The sequence below is a fragment of the Alosa pseudoharengus genome, unplaced genomic scaffold, assembly GCF_046254945.1.
Source record: "Alosa pseudoharengus isolate Yale_2024_CS ecotype anadromous, Long Island Sound unplaced genomic scaffold, YU_APseudo_1.1 YU_APseudo_1.1_scf_4, whole genome shotgun sequence".
NCBI classification, from domain to species: Eukaryota; Metazoa; Chordata; class Actinopteri; order Clupeiformes; family Clupeidae; genus Alosa; species Alosa pseudoharengus.
In genome coordinates this window covers 4666906-4680144 of record NW_027468774.1, presented here as the reverse complement: position 1 = coordinate 4680144, position 13239 = coordinate 4666906, and the positions used below count along the sequence as shown (strand labels likewise).

The 13239-nt window shown below is 40.1% G+C and overlaps 1 protein-coding gene across 1 annotated transcript in view; it reads right to left on the bottom strand.

The window, feature by feature from the left end:
- arg1 (arginase 1) overlaps positions 1-5848 on the bottom strand; it is a 23795-nt gene extending 17947 nt beyond the window's left edge. The window contains exons 1-2 of the mRNA XM_076267015.1: positions 5650-5848; positions 5384-5456 (exon numbers count right to left, since the gene is read on the bottom strand). Coding sequence (XP_076123130.1) covers positions 5384-5456; positions 5650-5754 — 178 coding nt within the window. The 5' untranslated portion in view covers positions 5755-5848. The remainder of the gene's footprint in view (positions 1-5383; positions 5457-5649) is intronic.
- Positions 5849-13239: the final 7391 nt, after the last annotated feature.

The window sequence follows — 13239 nt, the reverse complement described above, 5'->3', positions numbered from 1 at the left end:
AGCCTCATCTCTGATAGCACAGAAGAAAACAGAACTAACACCACAATGCTGAAGCTACTCTGATGTTTAACGTCTCAATTTCAGGGTCCCACAAGCAGAAAGCGCTGTGGAGGTGAAATTTACATTCACATACTTAAAGACCTGTTGTTGTTTTTTTCAGGCTGCTTCATATGATAGTGTCATCACCATTGCCATTTACCAGTACATGATGCGTTTTGATGCCGCGTTCTGAAGTCAAAATAGATGTGACTCAATTTCCTGCGAGTTTCCAAACTTCCTGACTAATGTCCCAACTACCCTGTCTTTCTTTTCAGCTTTCGCTGGCGCACACACACAATCAAACCCACACATCAAACAGAGGAAATAAGGACATCTTATAAAAACAGGCTTGGGCTCAGCATCACTAACCCCAACTAAATCAGCATGTAACTTGGGCGTCACAATTGATGACCAACTAAATTTCTCTGAGCATAGCATCAATCGCAAAATCCTTGGTTGGTTGATTTATCCGTTAGAACATTAGGAAGATGATCAGACCTTATCTAACACAATATGCCACACAACTTCTTGTACAGGCCATGGTTCTTTCCAAACTGATCTATTGCAAGATCTATTGCGTTGTTAGCTGACCTACCTGCTTGTGAAGTGAGACCATTACAGTTGATTCTGAATGCTGCTGGTTAATCAGCCAGAGAGGACACATGTAACTCCTCTCTTAATTACTCTCCATTGGCTGTCTATGGCAGCCAACATTAAATTGAAATCCCTCACTCTGGCTACTGGATCTTCTTCCTGCAATTGAATTCCATCATTCAGCTCTAGATCCCCAATCACCCACTGCGACTCTCTGAACCAGCCATTAACGCTAACACACATTCAAGGGGCAATTCCATGCCAAGGTCATCCTTACCTTAGAAAAAAAAAGTTGTGCGCACACAAATAGAACTGTTATTAAAATTTTTAAATGTTCATTTAGGTGTAAGTTTGATTGTATAGTACAATCTGAATGAATTTAATAGAAAATTGCACTCTTTCTGTATCCAATACAGTGTAAGGCGTTCCCAAACAATGCTTTTTACATGCCCATGTTATATTCAAAAAGGGGATAAATGGACTCAAGGTTTCAACAAATTGTTATAATTTTTTAAATTCCACATTGACAAGGGAATGACAGAACAATGCTCTGCTTGCCTTAATAACACAGGTTAAATGTGTTGGTCCATAAATGTATGCTCTGCTTGCCTTAATAACACAGGTTAAATGTGTTGGTCCATAAATGTACTGTATATGCTCTGCTTGCCTTAATAACACAGGTTAAAGCAACACCAAAGAACTTTCCCTCTGTCGCACACACGTTATTTGCTTATCCAGCACCGGCTTGGCAAATAACGATGTCCACAGACAAGGTAGAATATGTTGCACGATTTATGAAAGTACGATGTATTGCGACATCAGATGCAAGTCAAATTTGTAGTTTCTTATGACTCATTCCATCGAACTACAGATCCGCTACCCGATCTGGCAAACTTACATAGTGCGGTTAAAGCCGATAGAGGGCCGTAAAGCGAATGCAGAAGTGCCGTTCACCCTGTTACAAGTTGATGAACCACTGAAACGGTACAAAAAACTCTTTGGTGTTGCTTTAAATGTGTTGGTCCATAAATGTGTAGGTACTATGCATTCAAGTTCAAAGTGAGTAAAATATAGTAAAAAGTTTTGCTTTCAAATTGTTTAGCTAAATGAGATATTTCTCCCCTTGAGTGCATTGATATTTTGATGATAAGAATAGTGCTTTTAAAGTTTTAGAGTTTTTGTTTTTGTTTTTGTGTGTCCCTGAAATCATTGTTCACCCTGTCATAATGGAAAATTTGTCCCTTTAAGAAAAGTCCATCTTCTCTAACATCAGGACAGCAATTTATTTTCTCTCTTCATTGGTGGGAAATTCCCCTGCTGAGGTCAGTGAGTAGCTGACCTTTTTTCTGACAAATGTTCTTTTTAAATGGTTTTTAAATTAAATCATTTTTTGTATATGTTTGCTTACTTGCTCTGTCCAACCTTAACATATGCCAGAAGTGATTTTTTTTTTGTCAAGCTGCTTTTGTTTAATAATTACTATTTGTAGATTTGAGTAAGTACATATACTTTACAGGCAGAGGCTGTTGAATACATACAACAACAACATTCAAGTACAAGTACAAAAAGTGATCTGAATACAATATTTTCATAACATGCAGGTATAACTATACCAAATGTACGTGTACAACAAGTCTACATAGTGACCCAATGACAGTTTGCTGTGAGTAAAAATATGAACTGAAGGTGAAAATGTCTACACTACTATTGTAAATTAGGCCCTTAGGCCTGACAGGGTGGACATTTACCTGACAAGGTTGACATTTTGTGCACACACTTCTATGTGCAAAATAAACATTGGTCCACCCTGTCATCAAAATATTTGTTTCAATAATTCAATTATACTATGAAATATCTATCTATCTATCTATCTATCTATCTATCTATCTATCTAAATAGTCTATAGCTATCTAAATCTATAGTATTTCATCTTTTTTCATCCAAAAAGGCCCACTACAATTCGCACTCGCACACACATTAGGTGTCTAAATGGCCTTGAGTGTCTGTTCATCTTTTTTAAGACTAACGGATATTGCACATACTGTAGAAAGCCTACAGCTTGGTCAGGTTGGTGCACAGTATCACCAAGATGTGTGTGGACCTAGGGTTAGAGCTATTGCAAATATTTGGTAGTTGTGGTAGCAAACATATAGACAAGTAGACAATGCAACTCATTCTTCATCATTCAATAATGAGGCAACAACATGTCTGTTTTGCGCAAGGACAAAAAAACTGAACACTTTTGGAGACACTGAACGGAGGTGCATTTCCCTTTAGTTATAGCCCATGTTCCACATTAATCGTAGATTATAACAGCAAGGGCATGCCAAATGTGTGTGTGTGTTTTTTTCTCCAAACTGTATGCCATCACACACGCACACTTACCAACACATGGATCAGCATCACTCAGCGGAGCACAAATACATGTTTGAAGCAATCATACAATACAAATAGTCTAGGCAATCTGTGAGAAAAAAATCACCCAACCCAAAACTAATTGCAACAGAAATTATTTTTGTTGTATTCAGCTCATGAAACCTTCCCATATCACATACCAAAAGTCCATGAAAATCCAAGTGGTGGAACATTGTCAAAACTGGAATTATTTGTGCATAGGTCAATGGCGAAAAGCTGCACCTTTGGCAGTTTTATTGAACTTTCATAGTGGATATGTGAAAACTAGGACAATTTTTTTTTCATTAAGGCATAAGACTTGGTGAACTTGTACAATTTGGAGCCCTGGATATAAAAACATGATCAAAAAACCCTAATGGTTGCCATGGCAACCATTAAATGTTCCACTATAACTGAATTAAACCTATTTTGCATCATATCTCCTGAACCAAACACAATATATCAGAATATGTGATGTCTACTCCCAGGGATGGGCATTTATTATACATGTATTACATATTTCAAATACAAAATAGTATTTTGTAATTTGTATTTGATTGGGTTGAAGAAAATGGCTTCATATTTTGTATCAAAATACTTTATAGGTGTGTATTTTTGTAGTTTAAAAATATTTTTGGTAAAACCAATACTTTTGGTGACATGATGACATCATAAAAGTGCAAAACAATGAATGTAGCCTCTGACTGGTGCTGACTTAGTAATGTGCCCAGACTTGTTGTGATCAGAACAGAATATTGAGATTCAGGTAGATCAGTGGTTCTCAAACTTGTGGTACGGGTACCACTGGTGGTACGCAAACTCTCACTAGTGGTACTCGGAGAGTCTCCAAGGTGTCTTTTTATAAAGACTTGACAACGCAAAACAGTATGTAAAATGTAAAATATGTAGTTGAATTGGCCTATATGCACCTGTATTTTAATGACGGTCATAATGGAGGTACTTGGAGAGCCAATTGTTTTTGTGGGTGGTACTCATTGTGAAAAGTTTGAGAACCAGAGGTAGATGATCCAGTGTAAGATAAGTAGGCTAACATAATACTGCCCCCCCACACACACACACACACACACACACCTTACATTTCTTCAGAATTGTAACCATCAGTTTCTTAAGAACTAACCATCAGTTTCTTGAGAACTTTATGATCAAAAAGTTGCCTCATGTATCATCCAAATCTATGCCCATTGGCATCAATATAACCCTATTTAGCGCTTACACAGTACCGTAAAAACCAACTAAAAGGGTCATGAATCATGATCCTGCCTGATCAACAGCTTTACACAGTGCAGTATCATTCTGGGCATGCATTGACAGAGACTTCATTCATTTCAGGGACTTCATTCTCTGTATTATATGTCAGTGTACCATGACTTTGAAACCGTTATTTTAAGGTAATAGAACTGCATTGGGTTGCTTTAAGCCTACATTCTGTGGCTCTCACTAGGTTTGGTGATTAGTTTGTACCACTTGACAAGTTCAGTTTAGACTTATTGAGCTTTCTTTACTTTGAGCCAGTCATTTTAGCATATGTCCACCAACTGGATTTTCATGGACTTTTACTATGGTGTTTAGATCACAACTGAAAACGTGAAAATAAATTAATTAGTTTTGGGTCAGACATTTGCCTGCACTATGAGTCAAAATGTCACATCCATAATGCTGCCACTGCCCGATGACTCTTTTCCTCTGTGGTTCCTCATTGGTGGAAAGAGTTGAGTGTTCTGCGTTCTTGCGATAGTTTTGGGACTTTCAAGAGGGGTTTAAAGACTCATCTGAATTCAGATTACGTAATTCATTAATTCTCTTTAGTTATTATGGCTTGTATATTTAATATAATATGTAGGCCTATTATTAATATTTGATATTGTTATTGATATCATTGTTATTATTACTATTATGCTTATTAGGCTTTGTTGACGTTAATCGTTAATCTTCTAACCATTGCAAGGGTTCATAGGCTATTCCGTTTTGGACAAAACCTTCGGCAAAATACTATAACCGTACAACCATAACCATTTACTGTATGTCGTTAATGGCTGTTGATTGAGAAATAAGTCGGGCTGTGTAGCGGCATGGCATCTTTTGGGTCAGTGAGAAGCACAGTGTCACTGGACACCTTGGCATTGCCAAGCACTTTAATCTTTAATGGAAAGAACACAATGAGGTCTGACCAGCAAGGGACACGCCTTTAGTGTAGACCGTGTCTTTTTAGAAGAATCACGGTTTGATCCAGTTTTAAGGGTAGGCAAACGCACAGTCCTTCACATGCACATAGTGTTGGCATTGCTACAGCTAGGGCACATAGTAGCAGGCTTAACAGACAAGAAACCGGTGTTACCTTGCCCTTTAAGTTTCTCAACCAATCCGGCGGCTCGAATGAGATCTGGTCCCTCTTCCACTCCGGCTCTTGGCTGCGGTGACAGCAATTGATGGGTTAGTTTTTCCTCTACAACATAAGGCGATTTAACTTTGTGATGAGTCTGTATTTAATTTTAAAGATTGAGAAATTCATCCTTGCACCAGGAATTCAACCTTCTCGCTACGTTTAGGATTAGGTTATAGGGTATGCACAACCCCGTTATTGAATGATCCTCGAAAATTCACCTGTCCTTTCCAAAAAGGCGCTCCGACTATGCCAACTGAGTGATGTCCTCTCGTAAATGTCCGCAGGACGAGCCGCAGCCCCATCGAGCCCTTCGTCGGTGGCATGTCGCGGGACAAGCTGCTTGGTGCAGTCCGCTGGCTGGAGTGACAAGCTCTCACGGCTTTACCTACACGTGTGTGATGACACGTTCGACCGTGCCACACTTTGCCAGTAGAAGTGAGACCGAGGATATAGGTTGGGACTGATGATGCGCCGCCCCAGCACGGCACGTCTGTACACGGAACCGACACATTCTGGATATTCCGCCACTCAGAATAAGTCACTGGATAATGGCGTAGGCTATAATTATTATCTGATGTAATAAGCCTTATGGGTTCTCGAGCATTCAGTTGCCTAAATTAAAATAGTATAATTACAAATCGATTGGCATAAATTGGTAGGTTGATATGATATGGTTGTTCGGACGTTCCAGATACCTATATCATTTTTGGGGCTATGTAAAGTGAAAGTATAGGCCATGAGTTGTTGTTTGCAATGACACCTCCCGGGCTCCTGGATTGCGAAACGAATGCGTCTTTTTTTATTTGGTAGCCTATTAGCATGTATTATTAAATATAATTTGTAGTCCTATTGTCGGAGACAAGGTCTATCAAAAGTAATGAAAGTGTGATGTAAATCTACTGATCTATTAGACCTAAGCCTAGGCCTGTAAATGCATGCTACATTATTCTGTAGCCTATTCTCTGCATATAGGCAAACTGAACTACCGACTAAAAAACACAGAGCTCTCTGGCAAAGTTATGACGCTACTTTGAGTAGTCTCCGAGTTAATATGATCAAGATAAACCAGTCAGCATAACTATTAGTATTAGCCTATCTTAGAATAGGCCAGTCGGTTGGGAGTTCATCGTCAGTTGCGCGATGGGGTATATTGTCTATTGCCGTAACACAAGGGCGACCTCACCTGGTGTTATTTGGAAACGACGCTTTGCACTTGTGCGACAGATCATCCACGATGCCTCCAATGGATTGACTGACTCAACTAAATTACATTTACATTTATTAGTGTGCTTGCTGAAATCAGCACACTATTGTTCTTCTTAAGTTTTTCCTATTATTATTAATATTCCTGTAAGGCAGTTTTTTTGGCCAACTCCTGCTCCTAGACCTTTTGGGATATCATTAGGCCTACTGGTCCAACTCTGGAACATCCGGCCAGAACGTAGTTTTGTGGAAATTGAAGATGTTACTGCCCAGCAAACACGTCCATGTGGGGCCCACATGGGCCTTACTTGGGTTAGTTGGGCTTCAGCTGGGCATGGGTGTAACGGATGCTTAGCTGTGCTTGTGGAACGTTGGTAAACCTCACTCCCCGACGCCTCAAGAGTGCTGCTGGCATGCAAGCCAGTAGCCTGGGCTATAGAGCATCACAGTCCCGCCCCTCCTCCGAGAGAGCTTAGTTTCCGGAAGTAAATTTCACATTCATTTCTCCCATTGAGGTTTTGGAAAAATCCGTATCTAAAGAGTTTTAGAGCATGTCTTAGGCTAATCAGCTACGGCGTAACTCATAAGCATACAACATATCATTTCGAGTGAGAAAACGAAGAGAAAGTCCAAAAAAAGTCAAAGGTACAAGACTGTGTACATATTTTTATTTCCAAGCGAAGGAACTACTCATCCCATAAACCACCGCACCTCACTGAAAAATATATAAGCAGCACGAACCAGCGCGAAATCATTTCCAACCATGTTTCCAACAGGCGACAGCACGAACCCTCTCCTCCAAACAATGATTTTTATATAGTTAATAGCAGTTATTTCAGGAGTAATCGTGTAAATAATAGTGTTTTGGTATTGAATGTTATATTTACCATCGTGTATTTTATATCGTGTGTGTGAAACAGGTTAACGTTAACGTTAACGTTAGCAACATTGTGCAGTGCTTCATATCTGACTGCCACCCTGATGCATGGACTGGTGCATGGTCTGCTCTTGGACCACCATATTCAGTTTATTAACTTGCTGTGAATTATTACACAAAATGTTCATTAAATGTACGAAGAAGTATTTCTAGGTTAATGATTGATGATATGGCTCTTACAGTATGAAGGCTACAGTAGCCTAGCTAATGTTAACTAGCATTACCAACCTCCCTGCAAAACTCACCACACAACTTCGTAGGTTTGATAGGTCTTGTCCCTCATGCTGGCCCTTACAAAACCCACAAGCTGACCCTCGACACACAACAGTCAATAATGTGACCCGATTTAAAGTGGTTTTCACCCCTTTGGACACTCTTGATTTCGTCCTTGAAACAGTGAAATATTCACGGGGGCAGGGTAGGAATTTCACGGCGGCCACGACGGCCATGGCCTCCGTAGCCCCTTGCGTTGGCCGTGATGCCCCTTTGAAAATCAGAGGTTTACAGGCCACTGTGGCCTTGGTGCCCTCTTCTCTCAATATTCTGGTTTGCGTCCGACTAATAGCGTATTTTATTAGCCTATGGCCTGACAAAATAATCTTAGCATTCACAGCGCAAATTAATGTAGTGTTTGTGTTAGTGTAATGTAAGTGCGTCCAGATTCCCATTCTTCTCAGTTGAACTACTCGCGAAGTAGCATACTCATCATACAGGCATCACAAGTATCACATCACATTAAAGAGCTTTTTCTCAGCTTTTAAACTATGTTAGCCGTTTGGTGAACGGTTCGCGAGACAAATAAATACTATGATTAAATTGAATCATAAATTCTAGGCTCTAACGCCCATCTCCCTACCCATTCATCTTGGAATACTTAACGAACCCTTCGTTCAAAACATGGCAAACCATATATCAAAATAAAAAGCAGACCTTACCGAACACGAAGGTTTACATTCCCCTGTACAGTTAGCCATTCCAGAGTAATCCGGTTTTGAATTTGTAGCAAATTTCGACATGCATGTCTCCAAATTTGGGCTTTAAGTTTCACAACGTGTTTAATTTTTTTCCTACGAGATTTCATAACACGCCAAATACAAAATAAATGTTACAAATATCGGCTAGATGTAAGTAAATATTAAAATCAGAGGATATACAGCTGACTAAGAGTTTGTTAAAGTAGCCTTAATGATCACAAAGTGCTAAGCATGCATCTAGGCTATTTGAGTTTCTTAAAGCTGAGCTGTGCTTAAATTGTTCAATACATGATTTCATAACAGGCCAAATATAAAATAAATGTTCGATATAGCCTAAATATCTGTAAATATTAGATGATCAGATGATTTACAGTTCTATGTAATATGTCATGTTTCATGTTTTTGTAATGTTTCATACAGTGATGCAGGTCTACTGAATAGGCTAAATACAATTTCGATCATTTTTATAGCCTACTACTGTATAGTTAACGTTGGCCTTGGTGCCCTGACATGTGGCCTTTGTGCCCCCCACCAAATATGCCCAACTGAAGGCCAAGTGGCCTTGCCCCCAAAATGGTGAAATTCCAAGCCTGCACGGGGGCATGGACGGTTTGCTAACCATTTTACTGCAGTGTCTAGCCGGTGGTAGCATCCAGCCTGTGCTATCAGCTAGCTAGCTAGTTCAAAGGTTTAAGTACTTAATGGGGGTATACAGGGCTTTTCAAGCCTCGACTAAGTTGATGTTTCATATAAACAACAATTCATATTCATAGAAACAACAAGGTCACTAAAACATAATATATTTCATACCTGTGTTGCAGCATGTAGGCTAATGTTAGCAGCATTATAATGACATGAGCCCGTCTACGGAGAGCCTGGCCACTCCATATTAAAGGAACCGTATGTAAGAAATGTATTTCAATTAATCATAAAATGGCCCAGATATGTCACTAGACATTAAGAAATCATGTTCATTTCAAATACTTATATCACTGACAACAGTAGTAAGGCCAGGATATTGTCATTTAAAAAGTGAAGTTGCAGCCCTCAACTGATGTTGATGTTGTCATGTTGTGTTTTTGCCTGATGCGCCACCCTCCACCTATCTACTAATGACGAAGTCAGTAGTGTTTCGGCATCCGGGTTGCCAGCTCTGCCAGTCAGGGGGGAGGGGGAGGGGATACACCGCTCTACAGTAATTTGAAAGTGATTGCAGTACCAGTTTTGGCCACAATCTTACATACGGTTCCTTTAAGTCCCATTGTACCGAATTTTGGTTGCAGTTCCACCAGATTTCCACTGGGGGCGATCGCCATGAGTGCAGAATGAATGGGAGTCAATGGAGCTAGACGGCTAAATTGAGCTCTTTCACCTGATTGTCGTTGACAAATCTCAGATTTGATTGTAGTTTGTATAACTTCAACATGGGTTATAGGTCAAAAGATGACTGAACGAGTACTTATGTCCTTTTGATTTCTTACAGTTTGGGTCGTTGTAGCCCATAACACGCTAGCATTGTGCTAATGAGTGACATCATTGACACGTTTGAAAGGCTTTTTAGAACAATTAAGTGACTTTAAAAAATATAATACTCCATTGTGTATTTTCTTTGCCTCCCCTTTCGAATACAATATTCAAATTACTTGAAAAAATATTATATCCCGAGAAAAGTGTATTTTGAGGGGTACAGCTCCATAGACCTCCATTCATTCTGCACTTGTGGACGAGCGCCCTCATGTGGAACCACAGAAGGAACTGCAACCAGTTCAGAAACTGGAAGTTTTCCGAAAGTGGCAGTTCTCTCCTTATAGGGAGGGAAAGTAATCTCATCGCCATCTAGTGGTTGCGTTCCTAGAGTTTAGTGGAGGGGATGGGATTTTTTTTTAGAAAAAATATATCTCGGTGCACATTGGGATCTTAATTTAATGCCTTCCATATGTTAGGCACTGGGGTCACCTCTATTGCTTCAAGTGATCATACCTTATTTTTAGGATCAGTTGAATTGTTTTGAGTTTTTGTCGTAACATGGTGATAACAAACTACAGTTGCATGTGACTTCACAGGTTTGGGCGCTTAATCTCTAACTGATCAATACGGCAATTTGCTTAACTGGCTTACATATTTTTGTAATAACGGAAGGTGATGTAAACCGCGTGGTGATAACCTTTATGTCTGGATAACTGGTGTTGTGCTTCTACTCACATGAAGAGCTGGCAGTAAGTGTTAAGTGGCAATGCTAACCAGGCTAATAAACAAACCATGCTACCGTGAGTAACGTAGAAGGGTGGCTTTTTTGTAGTTCGTTTACAAAACAAAAGGAGCAATTTCGATTTTTTTAAATAAGGCAAAATAGGGTCTGACATTTTCACAGTTAGAAGATTATTACTGTATAGACACTGAAAAATATTTTTAGCGGATAAGATCGCTGATTTGGCTTCACAGTATTTTTTTTAAAATAGGTCTATGGCATAGATCAGGGCTCCAGAGTGCGACCAATTTGGTCGCAAATGCGACCTACTTTTTCAAAAGTGCGACTAAAAAAAATCGGAGGTCGCACCGGTGCGATCAGTTATTCGAGAGAGGAAAAAGTGTCCGCATTGAAACTCTACCTTTGGTTCAATAACAGACACATATTTGGCCAATATCGTGATTTAAACAAATCACAGATAGTGAAGGGCGGGACCTCCCCTCTGATTGGCCGTGGCCCAGTGCCTGTGTGTAAATTTCAAAATGCGTGTGCTGCAGAGAGAGAGCGAGAGCGAGTGAGAGAGAGGTCAGAGACCCATCAGATTAACAGAGTGGATGTAGTTGCATTACAGTGTGGTCACATAGGCCGAGATAAATGTCCCCTCTCCCCACTGCCTTTCGGCGGCTGGCAGCAGCAAACCGATCAGACGAGCCCGAGATGATGATCAAGTTTATAGTTGCCTATGATAGGCCTAATGAAACTTCCCTTCACCAAGTTCAGTCCGAAATAATTATTCACCAGAAAAAGAGTTTGAACGTAATCCCGACGTACAGGAATGCCACTTGCGCCAAATTTATAGGAGTAATTGCGGATGAAAAATTGCGTCTTAAAATTGCGAACCATGCATACAAGGCCTTCCCGAACGACAGAGATACAGATATCGCCGAAAAGGAGTGCGTCATTGACCGCAGTTACATGCAGGGAGTAACCCGGTTTTCAACAGCAATATTCGTTTTGCTCGCGAGTTGTGTAAACTAATTCTGATGGCATCAATCAATTTAATCCGGTATTTGGCGCAAACCGAATATCGCTGCTACATTTAAATGGCAAGTCATTGCAATAGCCTATAATAATAGGCCTACCATTTCGTTAATGCATTAACCATAGTGATGTTCTTATTGAAAATGTAAAAATACTAAAATTAAAAAGTAAATTGCATTGTGGGGCTGTCAAATGATTATTGCAATCATCATTGCAAAATCACATAAAAATCCCCCAGGCTACTTGGAACATCTCTTTAAATTGTGCTCAAATACATTTCTATGGAAGATGCATGGCGAGCTGGTTTAGCCAAGGCCTAAAGATCATAAAGGATAAGACATTGAGCCATGAGATGTGCAGTTTGAAGCCCTTTAAGGACGTGCACTGTTAATTTACTCACTGTTATTTTTATTTAATTCATCTTGAGATGTTTTAAGTTTAAATTTCAGCTCAGTGAAGCACTTAAAGCACCAACACTTCATTAAGTTACTTTTCTTAAGTAACACTTCATTAAGGTACTTTTCATTAAGTAACTTATGTAAATCATAAGTCATAGGACCAGGGGCGGAGCTACGTGGTGGCCAGGGGGGGCCACGGCCACCACTGGTCAAAGCTTGGCCCCCCTGCTGCCCCCCCCAGCTCCGTTCAGTGAAAAGTAAAAAAAAAAAAAAAAAAGCCCTTTTCGACGGCACTTTGCCAACACTTTGCAAAGCAGGGACTGAACCAATTACTGCACTCTATCTACGACCATTGGCCCAGTCAGGAAGTGTAGCCCACGGTTGTGATCAAATCGTGAGTAGCCTAGTGCAGCAGCAGCAGTAGCGGGACAATTCAAGTCATCTGTTAAAAAACACTTGACAGTAGACTACTACTTAACCTCAGTAACAACAGGTGAGTTGATGATGAGTTGGAACATTAATGCTAATAAGATGTTAGAATGTGTCACGAATCATAGCCAAGTGAGCTGTGTTGGGCTGTCCTTGTTAGGTAGGCTCTGACATTGACTTGTGGGGCTGATCAGAAATAATCGGATGCCCGCGGTAACGCTGTTACAAAAATATTTCAATAAAATTTGGGTGAAATGCAAGCATATTAGGCACATATCTCCGGATGGCTCCAATAACAGTAGGCTAATAGGGCCTAGCCTAGGCTACTTTTTTAAAAAACATAATTTGCTGACTGCGTGGTTCTTGCCATAGTTGGTCAGGCAGAGGCAGGCTGCTGCTTTGCCTGAGTTCTTTGTTACATTGCTCCAGAACTGTTCATCGCAGCGAGATGAAACCTTAATTGCGTGACAGAGCAGAAGTGGGGCTTTCCAACGAGACTAAACACTTGCCTGTGCGATCAAGTATGAAAAATAAATAAATAATGAAATCATATTGATTCATATTTACAGTTCACCTGCGCACCCATTACTCGCGTTTGAATTACTCGCGAACCCGTGATCGCATATCAGAAGAAAGAG